Genomic DNA, 20642 nt, shown 5'->3' with positions numbered 1-20642 from the left:
TTAGTTTGAGAGGAGTTTGTTGGAGATGATTTGGAAAGGAGGGGAAATGAAATCTTAGGTTTTAGGTAGTAAAAAGGGTAGAAAATAACCCTAAATTTCGTCCAAACCCATTTATACATGTTTAGAAAATTGTCCAGGTTGCCCTTACTTAAAACTGTAAAAATTTGCACAGAAATTTGAACTATCTTGGAGCAAGTCCGCATGGCGGAGTTGTTCCATTTCAGTTTATTTTCTTCCGAAATAGGTAAATCAAGCTCGGGGCACACAGTAACATCTATTACATATAAACCGCATGTGAGGCATGCGTTTCATGTACATTTTTCTGTGCTAGGTTAAATTTGACCAAATTTAGTCAAATTTGTCCTGGGGAAAAATTTGAACGAGTTTAAACCCTTTCTGCGGCGCGAAGCTGTCGCGGACAGCTTTTGATCCGAAGGTCCTAAAATTTTCGAGGCCACTTTTCCGCAGGTTTTGATCTCCTAATCGATATTCCAGCCTCAGATTTGCCAAAAAAATAAGAATAATGTGTTACGCAAGCTACCTATTTCAAAGGCATTTTTAATGCACTTGAGAGCATTTTGAGGAATGTTACACCCTAGGCGCGACACGACGATAAGAATCCCGTAGGACCCAAGCCAAGTGTCTTAGAATATTATTCATGAGCATTCATACGATAAATAAGCAAATAAGCTAAAGCATAGGCACGAAAGCATAGTCTCAAAATAGAGCATAAGTCTCAAAACACGGGATGAAAGACAACATAGACTCGGAACATCCAATATGCCTCTACTACTAGATGGGGGAATAAGACAAGCTCCTAACTCACCCATGACAACATAAGAGAATAAATAGTCAAATGACGCAAATGAAAATAAAGTGCCTTGTCCTTGAAGCATGAGGACTCATCACAAGTGCTAGACTAGGCTCAACTAGATCTACTCATGAATAGGAGATGCACAATGATCGTCTGTCCCTACATTATGATACAATGTAGGCAAAAGTATGTTAGTACATGAAATGCACTAAGTATGTGAGAAGTATGCATGAAAAATAAACATAAGACATAATCAATATGAATCATGAGATGTAGGATCAATATCTTAAAACATGAGTAAAACCATGAAAACATTAAAATATTATAATCATTGGTCAATGCATCAAAACACCATCATCATGAGAACTTCATGACTTTTCTTTAACTAGTGTGGGATAGGACCTTAACCAACACTTAAGACCATGCAAGCTATTACATGGAATCTGTTGAACCCCACATCGAGATGGGGGAGGCTACCTTGCCAGGGTATACTCCGTCAAGATACTTTCTTTAACAATGCTATGTGTAGATTCACTAGCTTCGCTATATTGTCATCTTTAAACCTACGCGGGCAACATAGTTAGGGACTGAAGGTTGCTACTAGGATTCCCTTGGGTAGCTACAATGGCTACTAGACCGAACCATACCTTAAAGTCCTCTCGATGCTAAGTCTTTATCCCAACAGAACTTTCATGAAAACATAGTCATTAACATTATTCAAAAAGATAATAATATATATCAATCCATCTTTATAAATATAACATAAGAATAGCTCATCTATCAACTTCACCATAGTAAAATCATAAGAATAGCTCATTAACTTGCTTGATTCATAAAGAATTCATGAATTTGTGAGAATTGTCCTTATCACCTCTTTTAACATGATAATGCAAGAATTGTCCTTATTGCACCATAACTTATTTTCTTATAGCATCATTGAAACATTATTCATAACTTCTTTGCTTGAAGCATGTTTAAATATCATTCATAAAATTTTCTTTGAAATAACTTGAAAATCACAATTATAACTCATAAATCATGCTTGAAACTAACATATAGCATATGACTTTGAAATTCATCTTGAAATCATGCAATGTAATGTGAATTATGCATAATTTGATCATTTATCATAAGATATATCACGAATAAGAAGACCCAATGCAACATCATAAAATTTGGGCTTTTAAAAGAAGAAATCATAAGAGATATTGAGAAGAAATCTTTAGGATTCCATGGATTGAAGGACCCAAGGATGAATTCCCAAATACCTTGACCTTTATAAGCCCTAAGTTGCAGAGAATAGAAGCTTGACCTTGAAGAAGTCCTTAGAATTCACTTGAGGAAGAAGGAGACTTGGAGAGCACACTTTTAAAGAGAAGATTTTGATTTAGAGAGTTAGGGTGAGAATGAGAGGGTTAGGAGGACTTTAGGTTAGTTAATAGATTGGAATAACTCTCAAAAACCATCGACATTCATTAATAAAAATATAGAGAATGACCAAAATACCCCCAACTTAAACTGAATTCGGCCACCTGGACGAGCCTCCACCACGGCCTATGATGGCCAATACGAGTCGTAATCATGATCGTGGTGTCTACCTTGGGCTTTTGAAACATTGGTTTTGCAAGGGTTCCTCACACGAGATCCACCACGGCCCATGAAGATCACCACACCTTGTAGTGGTGGGCATGGTGAGAAGGCTATCCAGGGGTCTGGGAGGGTGTCTACCACCGGGGCTGCCACTGCTACTGGTGCTCACCACGGCACGTGGTGTCTCTTATGGACCTCATCCATGATCCATTGGATCCCGCGTCTTCCACCAAGATAGGAAGTACGGCCCGTACTCGTGTTCACGACTCGTGAACTGAGTTCGTGGAGATCACCTGGTGCAAAAGCTGAGATTCTTTCTTGTAAACTCCTTTTAAACCTCGTTTTCTGACTTTTCAACTTTCAGGTTTTACATGGGTCCATGAAAATCAATTGAAAACATTCAATTGAAATTTGAATCATGAATAATTAGATCAATGATATTATAATAAACCATAATTGAATAGACCCAATGTAATTTCATAAGACTTAGGGCTAGAAGAAAATTCATATGAGAGAATTGAAGAAAAACTTTGGAACTCGATGGATGGAAGGATCCATGGATGAATTCGCACATACCTTGGAAAATTAGAGCCCTAAATGCACTTGAATTGGAGATATGAACTTGAAATTCCTTGAAACCTTGCTTGAGGAAGAAAATGAGCTTAGGAGAAGATTTCTAGAGAGAAGATTTGTGTTTAAGGCTTATGAGAGTGAATGAGGGATTTATGAGGGTTTGGGGTAGTTAATAGAAAAAGATCAAAACACCCTTAATCAAAACACTCGATGAGTCACTAAATGGACCATCTTCACGGGCCGTGAAAAGCACCATAGTCCGTGGATACTAGGAGTCAAAACTTGAACAAGGGGGGAACTTTGATAGATGGGGTTCATGGGTCGTGAAGAGCAGGATGGACTGTGAAAGCCCTCGTGAAGGGACTTCAATAAAGCTACTGAAGCACTTCATTCCACAAAAGGGTCCACAGGTCATGGTCCTTTGTACGGGTCGTAGAACCTTTTGTGAACTTCTCCTAATTTCCCCCTTGCCCTGACCACTTCCACGGGACCCCTTCAAGGGCCATGGTTCCTTTCACAATCAATTGATATATCCGTATAACTGAAACACCTCGGAAGTTGGAAAGTCAGAAAATGAGGTTCAAGAGAAGTTTTCAAGAAAATCTCAGCTTTTGGCATCAGTGATCCTTCACGAGACACTTCACGGCCTTTAGTGCTCTCCATGATCCATGGAGAGTGTTCGTGAAGATCTCTAGTTGAAAGGAAAAAGCTGGGGGAGAGGCCACGGATGGCTTCACGGCCTGTGAAAGCCCAACTCCTCTTGACCCTACTCAGGGTGCCTACCACGGAAAGGCACCACGAGCCGTGGTGGACACCACGTGACATGGTGATTTCCGTGAAGGTCACCCCTCAAAACCCCTATTTTCTAGAAATTCAAGTCCATCACCACAAGTCGTGGTCTGGCTCGTGCTTGCTTGGGATGATTTGGGGCTCTCTGAGCTTTTCCAAAGGTCATAGTACGGATCGTACTATCAAAGTACATCCTACTATCAAAGTAAGAGTTGTACTGATAATACCACAAGTTATACTACTGAAAATTTCATACTTGAGTATCTCTGATAAAATGATTATAACTTTTTATTCTGGACTCGAATTCATGAACGGTCGGTGGTGTTGAAAAACAGACTCAGAGATCATTAATTTGGTGGGTAATGAGACACACAGATCTTCATATTCTAATACATATACTTGTTTGAAGCTTACCCTTACATGATCTTTTACAAAAACTTAATTGATAGGAAGGCTTTGAGCTCGACTCAATACTAGAGGTTCCTTATAAACCTAATTCACATGAAATACACTTACCACACTTAAGAATCGATCTTTACACCTATGTACAATTATATATATTAGGGTTTATGCCTATATATATACGGAGAATAATTAAGATCTTAGTATAGAATTTTTGGAATGTTACAAAGAAGTTCCATACAAAGATTGTATAGGTCAAAGGAGTTTCCACAATTTGGAAGAAGATGATTATGGTGAGAGGTTGATTGAACACTAGATATAGTAATATATAAAGGTGAAAATGCAAGTATTTTTTTTGATAATTAGAGAACATTGGATGCTCTATATCACGTGATGCTAGATTTTAATGATGAGAAAATAAAGTTCAATAATTTGTCAATACAAAATGATGAATTCAACAAAAGCTCGGAAATGTATACTAGAAGATTTTGTCTAGTATATAGTAAGGAACATTTTCACACCCTTCTAACATCATCACTTCTGATAGACCATGATAGATGCCCGAAAAAGTGAGAAATTTACGGTATAAATCTCATGGGAGTATAGTAGGCATAAGAAGGATAAGGAAGTTTTATTCAAATACATATGGGGTAGAAAGATGTCTTTTAGAAATATCATTCTTTCTGTGAAAATCTTGGTGAATGATGTTTTGAAGCACATGAGAATTAATATGCCATCAAGGTCTTGATATTATTAAAATCCTAAACAAAAGACCCAATTCATCACAACCCGACTCAATCTAACTCGGCTTGTTTAATGAGATGACTAGGTTCATTTCAAATGTTTTAATGTGGTTAATAAAAAAAATTAGTGTTTTTTTTAAAAAATAGCGAAATTTGTTTTATTAAAAAATTACTTTTTTAAAAAAATATACGGAATCAATTTTTAAAATATTTCAAAAATTTTGAAACCTAATTTAACCAATCTGCTAATATAAGATAAGATGATATCAATCAATTACATTAAAAAAATGAATTGGACTATTTAAGTATACTTCAATAACATATCTAAAACTATGCATATTCAAAACAATACCTTATTAATTAAAATAATGATGAATAACAGAAAAGAAAGAAACCAAAATTACAAAACTGCTAAAATAATATGATATAATAAGTTATAGGAAAACATGAATTTGGTTATATAAGTATATCTCTTAACATATCTAAAATATTTTAACATACTTAAAGGTCAAGGCGGTATCTTATTTAGTTGAATTGATGAAGAATAATAAGAAAAATAAAAATAAATTAATGAACAAGAAAATAATAAAAAAGTTTGACTGAAGAACTGAACAATTATATATTTTCGTTGTTTCAATTTATTTATTCTAATTTTATTTTTAGTCTGTTTCCTCAATTTTTTTTTTCATTTTTTACCACTCTTTAATTCAAACTTTTCAGACATGTTTAAGACTACAAGATGAAAATTTGATACATTTTAACATATCTTTAGTTTATGACTACATAGTTCAAAAAATTTACTCTATTTGTTTAAAAAGAATGATGTAGTTTAACTTGACATAAAGTTTTTTTAAAAAAACTTTTCAATCTTGTGGTTCTAAATTAAATGTATGTCAAATGTACCAAAATATCCTTTAATCTTGTGGCCTTAAACATGTCAAATGAAAAATTGAAATTAAAGTGCTTCCAAAAAGGAAAAAAAGTCATTCTTTTTTAGACAGACTAAAAAGGAAAGTATGTCATTCTTTTTTAAACAGATGAAATATTTACTTTGTTAAGTCAAAATAATACAAACAAATTGAAACACAGTGAGTATTGATTTTAAAATTTTAAAAGAAAAATTAAAAAAAATATATTCATAGCTTCAACATTTTGTATAGTCATTTCTAAGAAGAAAAAAACTCAAATTAGTACTTGAAAATTTTATTTATTTTAAAAAAATTAAATATTTAAAATTGAGAATAAGTTATTTTATTTTGAGCTTTTCAAGTGTTATTCTGTTAAAATTAGGAATCAATTTGTATCAAAATATAATAAGAGGAGTATATTTGAACGAAAATATAACATAAGGGGTATATTTAGTTCGAAAGTATAACGAAGAATATATTTAAACTATTTTCAATAATATATGAGTATATTTTGACCCTTTTCCCGTAATAATTAAGTTAATTTGGCAAAATTAAATGACTTTTACAAAGCAAAATGAATATTAAAAGTACGTGGTTTCTATAGCCCATTCCATCATATTATTGATTGTGCAAGAAGAAATGCTCTAATTACTATTATCATCTTAGTGGGTGCCCTCTGGATTGCATCCCCTTTCCATAGTTGGACTGGCGACTCCTAAGATCTGTAAGCAATTACTGATTTTCTTTTCTCTGGGTTCTGTTGGTCCCTTATGCTTTTCCCTCCCCTGAAGTTATATACGAATACAGTGTATAATCCTCGAAAGACAGCAGAATTTGGGGATTTTTGTAACATATCTTGATTTCATAGAGTGGACTAAGAACATTTTACCATGAACAATATGGGGCATCTTTTAACTGACAATTTAAAGGAGTTTCTTTGGGAAACCTTTAGGAGCCATGTTGATGTTGAATACTTACTCCGAGTTCTTTGCACTGGTAACCAGAAATTCTTGTTTGTTAAATGATTGACAAAGTTATCATAACGTATCTTTTGTAAATAAGCACATAAAATTTGGGTTTGTTTTCAAATTTTGAACTTCCATTGTTATTTAAAATTTTATGTACTTCATCTTTTTTAAAATAAAAAAATAGTATACCATATATGCATGAGTTTATGGGGAGACAACTGATTGTTGTTAGTACTCTTAGTATCATTATGCATATTTTCCTTTCCCCATGCCCTGTTTCTTCCTGCAATTTAGCTACTATTTTGTATTTGGAATGTTTCTGCATTCTTGGGTTGATATGTGGTGCATGGACTTCTCATGTTCCAATTGCAGGATGCATAGCAAAAAATTGTAAAAACTGTACCAAAGTGTGGTTAATCACAAGCTGCTTGTTTGCATGTCATCTTAACTAGACTCATGACCCTCGATTCACAAGCATGGCTTGAGGAACATGCTAACAATATAATAATGCCGAATTCAGAAGGCTTTTTGTTCACGTAATATGGGACATTTGGTTCTTGTTTGGCCGCTCACTTATGCTGAGAAGACATCACTGGACTTTGTACTGTTTTCTGCTGCTGTGCATGAAAGAAATTAAGGGTAGCATGAGTGAGGGCCACTCTTCACAAGGCAATAGGGCTAGGAAAACAGAGAGCCATAGAGTGCACTACCATAAGGATGTCATGCCAGGGAGTGAGCTATGGACTGATGGACTTATTTGTGCTTTTGAGTTTGTTAGAGAAGACAAGAAACTTGGACCAAAATATTCTACCAAAGGTTTACCACCTAATGAAATAGTTAAAGGGCCAGTGTGTGCTTATAGATTGGCTGAGGCTCCTGTTCAAAGTACCAACAGGGACGGTTTGCTGGATTCTACCTCTCTTGTTGAGTCGAGAGAACAGGAGATTTCTCCTGCAGATGGCAAGATGGATAACCAAAGCTCTCCCGGACAGAAGCTTCATAATTTGGAAAGAATTGGAGGAAGCCATTGGATGCCTATTGGTTGGGCTAGGATTTCTGAACTTGTCCAAACTGTTCAAGCAGATTTTGGATGGTCCACCCAGCAGTTTGATCTCATTGATGATGAAGATGATCTCACTGTTGCGGATTTAGCCGTTCCCTACTGGGAGCGTCCAGCTGGACCTATCTGGTGGTGCCATGTGACTGCTGGTCATCCTTCTGTAGATACATGGCTCAGTAATGCCCCGTGGTTACATCCCGCAATAAGTCTTGCTTTAAGAGATAAAGGTCGGCTAATAAGTGAAAAGATGAAACACCTCTTGTATGAGGTATAATCTTCTGGCTTACTGTGTTTGATTTATTTTTGTTGATATCTTCACATTCTTGACAAGTTTGACCTTTAGTAGTTTATTTGTTTCTTAACATGTGACAATATGCTTACATATTTGTTCATGCTTTGTGTATGACACGTAGAGGTCTTCCTCTTTGAAACCAACGTGGGGGACATGATAGTTATTTGCAATATCCAATTAAGCTACCTGGCAAAATTTTGTATTGAGTATCTTGGACCATTTGGTTATAAGAGCGTTATAAGAAGTTTTGTTGCCATGAAACTAGGGCTATTCAAACCAAACCGAAAATGATAGGCTGAACCGAAAAAAAGTTATTGATTTATCAGTAATGGATTAGCGGTTTTGATAATGGTTTCGATTTTTCTTATTATCGGGTTATTGGCTCTTAACATTTTGAGGTTTTTTCTTAATGGTTTAACGGATAACCCGATAGAAAATTAATTTATTATATTATACCATTCGGTATATAAAGTCCTTGACTTAGGATTTAGTTTCATACTTTTATTTTTTGATGTCTCCAACTCTCGGTTATTCTACAATGTGTCAGTGTTTGCTTTTGAGCAAGATGCAATTTATCAACTCATGTGCATGGTTTATTTGGTTTGTCACCTTGTTTCTAAGTGATTTTCAATGATTTTTTTGGTGTCATATCTTAACGGTTAAACCGTTAACCGAATCGATAACAATCAATAACCGATAAACCGACAACTGATAAGCCAATATCTTAATGATTTTATAATGGTTTAGTATGTCTTCAAACCGATTACAGATAAGTCGAACCAATAAACTTCAAAATTGAACCAAACCGATTGATACGCAGCCCTACTTGAAATATTTTTGTTGCTATTATAGGTGTACTTTTCTTTCTTAATGACAAGTGGATTTCATTGGACAAATTTATATGTTGATAAGAAAGTCAGTAACTTGATGTCTCAACATATTTCACATGGAGGCTAGGAAATCTGGTCTATGCAACAATACTCTGACATGAATTTTGTTTATAGAGAATGATGATCCCAAGATATTTGATCATTTGTTTGTTGATGGATTGGACGGTTTTTCATTACTGTATGCTAAATTTGGCACCAATTTTATATCCAAGGCAATCATAATGTTATCTATGGTAAATTAAAAATATTTGAAATGCTATTAAGAATGATTATTGTCACGACCCAAGCCAGACCCTAGACGTGACACGGCGATTAAAATTCCGAGAGACCCTAATCCAGCCTCTTGGCATAACTTAGCATGATTTAGGAATAACATGATAAAGAAGAGTAAATGTAAATGCGGAAAGTAAATCTTAAAGTAGAAATCTCGATAAAAGAGAATCCAAACATAACATTCGAAAACAAAGGGAGTCATACTAGTCTAGTCCGACAAGCCGCTACTAAAATAGACGGGGCATAGGACAAGCTCTAGCTCACCCAAAACATGTGAAAGTGAAATAAGTCTAAAAATAAGAGACGACATAGTGGTTGCACCCTCGAATCATGAGGACTCGCCAAAACGAGCAACACCAGCTGGAACCTATACTAGCCACGAGAATGGATAAGAGCGTCGTGACCTATATTATGAACCATTATAGGCAAAAGAGTATGCGTCGATACTATAGAATGTACTGAGTATGAAGAATATCCAATGCATGCCATAAATCATAATAATGCAATGACCAAGCTAAACATAGTTAAAATCTTTAAAAGAATCATTTGAATCATAAGACACAGTCAATGCAAACTCGTAAGAAATTCATCAAGTAAACATAGCATAGGAGAGTCATAAAACTTTGTGAGAGATACCGTTAACCGACTTAAACCATGAGAGCTATATCATAGAGTCCACTGTCTTCCCCGCACCGAAAAAAGGTTGTCCCACTTGCCAAGGTAAGGACCATTTACATGAGATATATGTGAATCCACTAGCTTAAGTTTTTTTTTTTTTTCAAAATCCAAACGATGCCATAAAAAAACAGAAAAAAATACAAGGAGGGGGCATAGACCTAACCTCCAATCCTATGGTGGTTCATAAGCCGGCCATCCTACTAAGGTCAGCCAACTCATCCCCGATACATGCACACGAAAAGAAAACCTAAAAACTATGCACCTAAAGGAGAGGACTCCTCTCGACACAAAGAAACTAGGAAATCATAAATAGGGGAGACTCTCCTTTTACATAAAAATAAAGGAAAAATCTAAATAAAACTGGGGATGAATCCTCATAAATGCTATATACAACAAAATTAGCGTAAACGAGGGACATCAAATAACATGACTAAGATATAACATGGAGAATAACAAACACTGTAATTGGGTGCTCAATCCAAGGATGCAAAACAAAATAGTAGATCATGGAGGCTTTTTAATCCGTTTGGTCTTCCTCCGTCTGAAGCTGGGCAGGCCGACTCTATCTAGCATGTAGTATCCTCGAGTACCAGGAGGTAGCTGCTGGAGGGTGGTGTAGTGGCCTAGAGTGGTAAGAGTGTGACCGTACTTGGAGAGAGCATCCGCAGTGAAGTTTGCCTCCCTGTATACATGCCTGCAAGAAAAGAAAGCAATTAATTTGGAAATAACAACAAGGTCATGAGTTACCTGGTGAAGGCTCCACGGAGGTTTCGTTTGATGATTGATCCATTTAGTGAGCAACTCCGAGTCAACTTCTAGGATAACGTGCTGAAAGCCCTTTTGAATGCACCATTTAAGCCCATAAACTGCCGCCTCTAGTTCGGCTTGATTGTTGGTTCCCTCCCCTAACGGTATGGCGTAGGCGAAGATGAGTTTACCCATGTGATCTCTTAAGATTCCACCCCCCCAGTTGCCTCCGGATTACCCAACGCACTGCCGTCAGTGTTCAGCTTGACGAAACCTAGTTGTGGCTTAATCCACGAGACTTGGGTGATCTTCATCTCATGAGTACACTTATCTATACAGGAGATTGTGTGGATCCAGTTCGAAGGTCAATGGATATAGGGGTACGCGACTCTAAGGAGATTTGAGATGTCCTTGAAAATTGTAAATTTCACTCTCGCCAAACTAGAACTCTTCCCCCTGTATTTGCTCGCGCACCTATTCTTCCACAAATTCCAACATATAAATATTGGGGTGGAGTGGAGGATAAGTTTGTGAGCTTCTGTGCGGTACTTGCGAAGCCACCAACTCATAACAAGAGGTTTGAGGGGTGTGGCTTCATGCCTTATGCCTAGGGAATGTGAGAAGTAGCGCCAAATATTCCTAGCGAATTGGCCAGTGCTGAAAATGTGCTCTATGGTATCCGGACCTGGAATGTGGCAGCAACAACATGGAGTGGAATCATAGCCGAATGCAGTTAACTTTTCCTCCGTTGGCAGCTTGCCTCTAAAAGCCCTCCACAACAAAAAGGAGCATTTAAAGGGGATGTTTTTGTGCCAAGTGTAATAGTCGGAAAATGTCTTGGTCCGGTGTTCCCTGATAACCTGCCATGTCGAGGAACATGTGAAGTTCCCATTGGTATTAGGCTTCCAAATGGCCTGATCGGGTGTGTTTCCTTGCAGCTGAATTGTGGAAGAAGTAATGAGAGGGACGAGTTGCGCTGGTGCCAACTGATTTAGCATATCGATGTTCCATTGCCCATTTATAAGAAAATCAGCCACCCTCGCATTGCTTGCGTTTCCCAATTCCTGCCTATAGTTGGTTAAGGGGCCGATACCTAGCCAATCGTCCCACCAAAAATAACACGAACCCGAGTGAAGCCTCCATTGAATGTGAGGTTCAGCAATGTGTTTGTTGTGCATCATGTGTTTCCACACAAGCGACTAACCAGAATGAAATTTTTTCCTGATGGGGTTGGCTCTCTGACAGTATTTGGCTCTAAGGAACTCACCCCACAACGTTGGTTTAGTTCTAAAGATCCACCATTGCTTGAACTGGAGAGATTTACACACATCTGTAGTTCTCCTCAACCCAATACCTCCTTCGTCATAAGGATAACAAAGTTTTTTCCATGAAGCCCAATGGTATTTTTTCTTGTTATCCTTCCACCCTCAGAAAAAATCAGCGGTGACTCTCAATCTGTTTGAGAGTAGTACAGGGGGGAGTAATGGCCGAAAGAAGGTGAATGGGGAGCGACTGAAGTACGTATTTCACGAGTGTAGCTCTACCGCCGTAGCTGAGGATTTTGGAGTGCCACCCTCTAATTCTGTTGACAACCTTAGAGACCATGTTCGTGTAGTACATGACTCTTTGCCTGCCAATGTACAGAGGACATCCTAAGTAGGTGATGGGACTATGCTTCTGAGTGAAACCCATAACCTGTTTCACCGTTTCCACATTGTCTTGGAGTGCATTGAGATGCATCATGAAGTGGCTCTTATTTTTGTTTATAAGCTGCCCCGATGTCTTTTCATACAGAGTCAAGGTCTTCATGATAATTTGAAGAATTTCCCTCCTTCCGGAGGAAAAGATGATAACGTCATCCGCAAAACTCAAATGGTTAATTTGTGGGCCTCTTTTCTTCATATAAAAACCATGGTAGAAGTGGTAATTATGAAGACTATTCAGCATTCTGGAAAGCACCTCCGCTCCCAAAATGAATAAAGCGGGAGCAAGAGGATCACCCTGTTTGAGCCCTCTGGTGGAATGGAAAAAATCATGTCTAGACCCATTAATAATAACAGAGTACCAATTGTTAGACATGATTCGCCAAATCATATCAATAAAGGTCTCACCGAAGCCCATCCTTCTTAGTACCAGACAAGTATAAGACCAGGAGACTCTATCATATGCTTTGGCCATGTCTAACTTGATAACCACGTTGTCACCAATAACAGGCTTTCGGATATCGTGGATAATCTCCTGTGCTAGCATGATATTTTCGGAGATGCTTCTTCCTTTTACAAATCCAGATTGATTAGGAGAAATAAGAACGGCTTAGACTATCTATTTAGGACATCCTACGGTGGCACGTAGTTACGAAATCTAGGTGATTGCTCCTAGTCCACTTGGTGCTAAGTAAACTCTCAACAAGAGTACCAATCATAATCATAATATAGTCATGGAAAATGGTAATAAGCTTATAAGACTAAATTTATCATAGATACTTTGAAAATCATGAGAATAGCTCCTTAAACCATATCATGAACCTCGACCCAATCAAGCCATAAGAGATAATTAAAAGCATCTAGATCAGGATAAGCTTTTCATATAAAATCACACTTCACTTTAAGTGGCTAAATCATGGAAAACCTTCATGATAAGGAAACCTTTGTTTCATAAAAATCACATTGATACTTTATCTAAAAGCATCCTAGAAATCAAAATTCATAAATTCATAATGCATGTATAATCTCAAATCATGTTTCATAGTCATAAAATAGGCATAATACATGGGTTCATGTAAAACTTCTTGAAATCATGCAATTAACATCAATTCTTGCATAATAAGATAATTGAAGTTGAGTAAAAGCATAATTGAATGAACCCAATGCTAAATCATCAAAATCCTAGACTAATTGGATTGAAATTTATAGGAAAAGGAAAGAAATCTTTAGGACTCCATGGATGAAATTTCCACATACCTCACTGAATTCTAGCTTGGAACTTGAGAGGCCACTTGACTTTCCTTGAAACCCTAGCTTGTTGGAGAAGAAGACCCTTGGAGAGAAAACCTCGGTGTCTTAGATGATTTTAGGAGAATGAGAGGGAATGGGGGTAGTTTGAAGGGTTTGGGTAAATATAAGTCGTCCAGTTTAACCCAAAATGATGTAGTTTAGGAGTTAAAAGAATGAAAAATGTCCAAAATATCCCTGACTTGAAAATTGTCGAAGTGTCCTACGGACGGGACCTATGGTCAGTAGGACTTCCCACGATTTGTCGGAAGCACCCGTAGAACCTGTGTCCAAAGTTGGAGGCTATTGAAATTGCACTTAAATCCTATGACCAAAGTCTACGGATCGTAGACTCACCAACGGGTCGTAGGGACCTTCCGTCATGTACACTTTCAAAATCCAAAAATCCAACTCTCTGAACCTCACTCTACGAGTCATCCTACGACCCATAGAACTTCCTACGATCCGTAGGACCTTCTCGTGGAACTTAACTTGAGCTGCTGGAATTTGACATTCCTCAGGACCTTTCCTACAATCGCCTTCTACGGACCGTACGACTTTATGCGATCCGTAGAAGCCACTCGTAGTCCAAACCCACACTTGGCCAATTTTCCAAACTTTAGTCCCTACCTATGAGACCTTCTTACGGTCCGTAAGACTTCCTACAGCTCGTAGGTTGGCTTGTAGAATCTGCACCAGCAGGATTTTCTGCAACATTTTCCGAAACATTTTCCTTTCGTTCCGGCTTTCCAACTTCCGTAGTCTTACAATTATATACTTTGATAAGTATACTGTTTGCATCTTCATTTCATCCTTGAGATTGAAAACTTACTACTCCCCCGTCCCAATTTATGCGAAGGTGTTTGATTGGGCACAAAGCTTAAGAACGGAAGAAAAGACTTTTGAAAAACTTGTGGTCTAAACCAAGCCATAGATATTTATGTGGCTATAAATCATCTCATTAAGGGTAAAATGAGAAGTTTAAAGTTAAATTGTTACTAAATATAGAAATATGTCATTTTTCCTGGGACTGACTAAAAAGAAAAGAGTGTCGTATAAATTGCGATGGAGGGAGTATTACATTTGGATTATCTCCACGATTCAGCCGTGCCTATTATAGTTAGTGATTGAGTTAACATGTATGTTTCTAACCATATTGGATATTATTTTATTAACTTCCCGTGACATTCCTTTTCAATAAAATTAATTTAACAGTTTTAGTTTTAACTATTGGATTTGTATAAGTAATATTCCTAATAGAATTCAAAATTTCTTTTCTGCTTCATGCCTTTTCTTCTTGTCATTGTGAATTGAGGATGTAAAGAGATAATAATCTTTTTTCTGAAAACTAGATGTAAAGAGATAACAATCGTATTTGTGTCAGTGACAACCTAATATCATAATATAAAAAGCTAAAATGAAAGGGATTGCTTCTTTCTACTTTCAGAGATGAAATCATATTGTCAGTTTAACACAGGTTGGATTTTATTAGGTCCCAGTAAGGGTGGCTGGAGGGCTATTATTTGAGCTGTTGGGCCAATCTGCTGGTGATCCATATGTTAATGAAGATGACATCCCTGTTGTTATTCGTTCTTGGCAAGCACGGAACTTTTTAATAACGGTTTTGCACGTGAAAGGATCAGCAAAAAACCTCAATGTTTTGGGTATCACAGAAGTTCAGGTCGTCCTTTCTATAGATGCTAAACATTTCCCTTGCTCACTAACTTATATGTTGGTGCAACTGGTCATTTATGCTTGTTCAATTTTACATTCTTCTTATCTCAGCTGGACTCTTCTGGTTTGTGGTTGCAGAAGTAGTTTGGATCTGACTCTTAACATTTTGGCTACTTATGATCTGTTGCTTTCTACATTATAGGAACAACTTCTTGCTGGTGGCTATAATGCACCACGGACTGTACATGAAGTCATTGCGCATTTAGCTAGCCGCCTTGCTAGGTGGGATGACAGGTAAGAAACCTGCTCTCTGATGTGAAATACCATGTGGCCTTAAAGAACTAGTTGGTAGCAGAAAAAAATTGAAGCCTAACTTCTACAGATGCTTTTCTGCATTGTCCCAGTGACCAATTTCTAAATAGTCTTGTGTAGGAAGAGACTCATCAAAAATGTTTCTGTATCAAGTATGCAAATCACTTGTGGCACTTCCACTTGAGTCTGCGAAGGGTCTCTGTCTGAGCCGATTCAACTTAGAGGGCGACTTCCGAAAACCTTGAAATTTGATGATGGTGCAAGATTCACCTTACAAATTTTGTTATCTTCTGCTCCCTCTGTTTCAATTTGTGGTGGTGTTCGGATTTCGAGAGTCAAATGAGTATGTAAATTTTATTTTTAAAAACTTACAGAATCTATGTCTGAATTCATGGTCAAAATTAAGAAGTTCGACTATCGAAATCTGAATTGTGACACATAAATTGGGATGGAGGGAAGGAGTAATAATTATGAGAGTAGAATTACCTCATTGCGTTCTACGGTGAGAAACTTTCATTCATGTAAGGTTGAACGAGAAGCTGTTAACTCTAATATGAGAAGTAATTGCTAGGTTCTTGTCACTATATAGCGTTTCATAAATGCAATTAGCATCTTCAAAGCTCATGAAACTAGCACTTGTGTGGTAGCACTCTGTTAAACATGTAATGAAGTTAAAAAAAGCATATAATTAAGTAAATAAAAGAGTACTCTCTCTAGCATCTTAAACTTTTAGATGAGATGGTCCCACTTTAACATACTATTTTTTTAAGGTCCAATAGATATACTTGATTTCAGCTAACTTGACAATTTTATACGCACCTATGCTGGATACTACTTTTATTATACTTGAAGAACATATTCAATTAACTTTCTGTCTTCCTCCTCACTCTCTATTCCGAAGAGAAGAGGAGCTTCTTGTGCTAGTAGCAACATCTTTTCTCTTGCCCCTTAGACAAAATTGGACCGATTTCCGCCACCTTCACCTGAGCAGCATCATTATGTGGCATTGTTACAACTTTGTAAAACCGCCTCATTTCACTATTGTCACAACTGCCAATATTCTGTTGGGAAGTTTTGCTCCAGTTCATTGGACTTTGCCAAAGGGTACAGTTTGTTGCATTTTGTCAGCCTGAGGACGCTAAAAACTGTATTTCAATCAATTTGGATCGATCTATCACTGTTGTCTACTTCACGTGTTACTCTTCATACTCATAGGAGGCACTGAAGTGTTGAGTACGTGAAACTTTTTTCGGGGTTGTGGAAGTAGTTCAAAGTGATGGGTGACAGTGATCTTCGTCACTTTGTGGTATTATATTCCTATGGGGAAAAAAGTTAATGGTGCTGTAGTAGTGGGACGGAACGAAGTGTGATGGCAGTGCAGTCATGTCATTTTTGGTGGAAATTTAAGAGTTCTTTCTGTCTTATCCCAATAATTTTAGCAAACTACAGTAAAGACTTTTTGTTTGACAGAGAACTTACAGAAGGGTCTTTCAATGCAAGTTTTCCAAACTTTTTGATGATTAACTGCTCTATAAGGGTTCTCACTTCTGAGCATCAGAATGAAGAAACACCTTGACACCAAAAAGTGATTAATCCTAAATCTATCTTTTTTTTGTGCTTATGCATGCGAAGATTGTTTCGGAAATTGATATTTGGTGCAGCAGATGAAGTGGAATTGAAGTTCGTTAACAGGTACAGGAATTATATCTCATATTTTAGCTTCCTGGAAGTGATTGCTCTTTCATGTTACATATTCTGTTATTAATAAATCTTCTTTTCTTATAATAGGAGGAACAAGGAAGATCTGAGTCTCTTAGTAATAATTCTCAACCAGGAAATCAGAAGATTATCAAGACAGGTCTATCTTGCACCTCGAGTAAATTTTAACTTTTCCATATCTTTTCTAAATCCAATAGGGTGTATCAATCATAACTTATTGCATATTATTGGTCATATCTTGGTAATACGCAATGATCTTTGAAGCATGCTCTTCTTTGCTTGCATCATGAAGACACCATCAATCATAACTTATTGCATATTATTGGTCATATCTTGGTAATACGCAATGAGCTTTGAAGCATGCTCTTTTTTTGCTTGCATTATGAAAATCCCTCTCGAGTGGAGAAATATGACCTACTCTAGAATTTGATCTTGTTGTAGATGAATCACCTATGACAGTGTTGGACTTGTCACTCAGTCGTATTCCCTTTAGAAGACAATATAGGAAGAAAAACGTGTCCTAAGAAATCGTCAAACAAAAGAGGAATTTCTGTAGTTTTCAGAATTTCTAAACAACATTTTTTTTAGTAAATTGACTCAAGTAAATCGGACCATTTGCCCTTGTCTTTTTCATGTTTTGTTGAGTGTTCAAGTCATACCAGTTGGTGTGTTCTTGAGTAACACTGCTTATATAGCGTAAAGACAGGTTATCAGAGTAAAATGGTCTCTTCATGCTAGGGAAGAGATTGTTTTTGAACTTCAGCAGCATTTGAGAGGAAATACAACTAGAATTCTCCTTGAAGGAATAAGAAAGAGTACGAGGGAAATGATTGAAGAGCAAGAAGCAGTTCGTGGACGCTTATTTACTATTCAAGATGTCATGCAGAGCAATCTCCGCGCATGGTTGCAGGTTTGTTTGATGTTCAATAGACTAGGAGGGTTCAGCTTCATTCTAATACCAGACGATCAACCTTCATTTCAATAAGGCCATTTCATAAGAGTTTTGTCAAAAATCTAATGTAATCATTTGGCACATCGTTCCAATTTCTAGGATAAGAGCCTCAGAGTTTCTCATAATTTGGCCGTCTTTGGTGGATGTGGCCTTGTTCTTACAATCATCACTGGTCTTTTTGGAATCAACTTGGACGGGATCCCTGGAGGTCAAAACACGCCATATGCGTTCGGTCTATTCTCAGTGCTCCTTGTCATCATAGGCGTCGTGCTAATTGCTGTTGGGTTGCTATACCTTGGGTTAAAAAAGCCTATCAGTGAAGAACAGGTCGAAATTAGGAAACTCGAATTGCAGGAGCTGGTCAACATGTTCCAACATGAGGCTGAGACTCACGCACAGGTTCATAAGCATCTCTCTCGGCATAACTTGCCCCCAACAGCTGGTGATAAGTTGATTGAAGATGCAAATTATGTTCTTGTACAATGACTTCAAAAGCCCTCGAAACCATTCATTGGTTAAAATAACTGTAGTTGTAGGATAATCAAGATATCAATGGTCAACGACTGCAAACGTTCAACTTTATTGGTGCCCATTCACTTCTCGATCTCTTTCTTGTAATTCATCTGGGTAATTCCAACAAGCAGTTTTCGTTGCTACGCACTACTAGTCTTTTCTTTTCTGGCGCTCGTGTCACGCCTCGAACCTAGGCAAATGTCTTATATTGCTCGAAGGAATCAACTAGCTCGAGCCAACCAACTAGCATGACATAATATCATATTTATATCTATCTAAATTATACTAGTATACTTAATCATGCTTCGCACGGCTATAGAAAATATAAAATAAAATAATAATATTATACTTCTTATAAAAAAAATTAATCAAATATATTTTCAAGATTCATTTAACATATATAAATGATTTTAACAAAAAGAAAAAAAAGTCATGAAGCTTAATTCGGTATATGTGCTTGAATAAGAAAACTAAAAATGCATGTTAATCTATATGTGGAATTCATTCGAAAAATAGTAGAAAAGAAAGAAACGGCAATGTAACAAGTGTTTCTTAACATAAATTGTGTGTTTCTTAATATGAATTTCAAGAATATTCTTAATTTTCATAGTTAATATTTTCCATTGTTCATAAATTAAAATCGTAAGATCAAAAGAAAAAAAGAATTTGAAATGAAAACGCAAGAGTTAAATGTCTGTTGTTATTGATGTGGTCATATTCCCTAGTTTCCAATTATTTTTTTTCTAATTTACAACTGAAATGAACATGCATGAGTTAAATGTCTGCCATTATTGATGGGTTGATGGGGTCATATTCCCTAGTTTCCAATTCTTTTTTTTTCCAATTTACATTGTTTGTTTAATTATTTGTCTAACACCAATTTATTTTAGCTTTTAATTGCAATCTCAACAATATCGGACTTCTAGGTCTGTCAATTCCAACCACTTAAGTAAGCAAAAAGTAAAATTAACAAACATCACATAAATGTATATTAGAAAACTTAATTCGTTTAACTGGTAATCAGAAGAGCTCCAAAATGAATATTACATATTCATTGGGATCTTAATTCTCAAGAAGAAAAATTCTTTTAGAATAGTAGATTAAAAATTCTAACTTTTAATTTAAATGCAAGTCGACTGAAAGTGATTAGCTGGCAGATAAGTTAGAAGTTAGTTGATTGTTCTGTTTGCTAGGATTAGTTAGTTTGTTAGACTATGCAGTTACCTCTGTGCTTGCACAAAGTAGGTGAGAATTAGATATTTTGCTCCACACTTGCATTTGTATAAGTTGTAATGATAACATGAAATGAATTACTTTTTCATCTCCCAAATTGATCTTCATCAATTACAGAGCTCTACTCTTCTTCTCTTTTCTTTCTCTTTTCAATTTCAAAGCTTTATCAATGGAGAATGAGAATTCTCCATAGTTTCTTTGTAATTCAACATGGTATCACAGTCATCAGGCTCCTGCTTTCCTTTTCGCTATCATTGTTTGTCAAATATCAGACCTCATTCTTTTCCTTACTGCAATTTCTTCTTCTTCATCACTACTAAACTGGTGATCATCAGCAACTATGGAAAAAAATCGCGATTAGGAAACTCCAATTCAAGCTTAGGATTCTGGAATTATTCACAATGCCTTCTATATGGATCCATTTGAAAGTATTGGATCTGCCATTGTTCTAGTAGTTTTTGATGGATCCTGCTATCGCTCATGGAGTCGGGGAGTTCTCAAAGCATTGTCAGTGAAAAACAA

General features: G+C 36.6%; 1 protein-coding gene across 2 annotated transcripts; it reads left to right on the top strand.

Annotated features, from left to right (window-relative positions):
- The first annotated feature begins 6426 nt into the window (after nt 1-6426).
- On the top strand, nt 6427-18978 carry LOC129872323 (uncharacterized). 2 transcript variants are annotated; one of them, XM_055947275.1, is made up of 8 exons: nt 6427-6543; nt 7160-8115; nt 15210-15398; nt 15594-15685; nt 17336-17395; nt 17492-17561; nt 18129-18332; nt 18474-18978. In XM_055947275.1, the coding sequence occupies exons 2-8, from the start codon at nt 7363-7365 to the stop codon at nt 18858-18860; spliced, it is 1755 nt and encodes a 584-aa protein (XP_055803250.1). In that variant the 5' UTR covers nt 6427-6543; nt 7160-7362; the 3' UTR covers nt 18861-18978. The 2 variants fall into 2 exon arrangements, with proteins under 2 accessions (XP_055803250.1, XP_055803249.1); XM_055947274.1 differs by having other exon boundaries at nt 6428-6543; nt 7240-8115.
- The last annotated feature ends 1664 nt before the right edge of the window (nt 18979-20642 follow it).

Source organism: Solanum dulcamara, chromosome 11, assembly GCF_947179165.1.
Source record: "Solanum dulcamara chromosome 11, daSolDulc1.2, whole genome shotgun sequence".
In the NCBI taxonomy this organism is placed as follows: Eukaryota; Viridiplantae; Streptophyta; class Magnoliopsida; order Solanales; family Solanaceae; genus Solanum; species Solanum dulcamara.
This window is presented reverse-complemented; position numbering and strand designations above follow the sequence as displayed.

Coding starts and splice junctions, on each gene's coding strand:
- LOC129872323 (XM_055947275.1), top strand. CDS start 7,363: ATGCTGAGAAGACATCACTGGACTTTGTACTGTTTTCTGCTGCTGTGC. Junction 15,399..15,593: donor TGGGTATCACAGAAGTTCAG/GTCGTCCTTTCT, acceptor TCTACATTATAG/GAACAACTTCTTGCTGGTGG. Junction 18,333..18,473: donor ATCTCCGCGCATGGTTGCAG/GTTTGTTTGATG, acceptor TCCAATTTCTAG/GATAAGAGCCTCAGAGTTTC.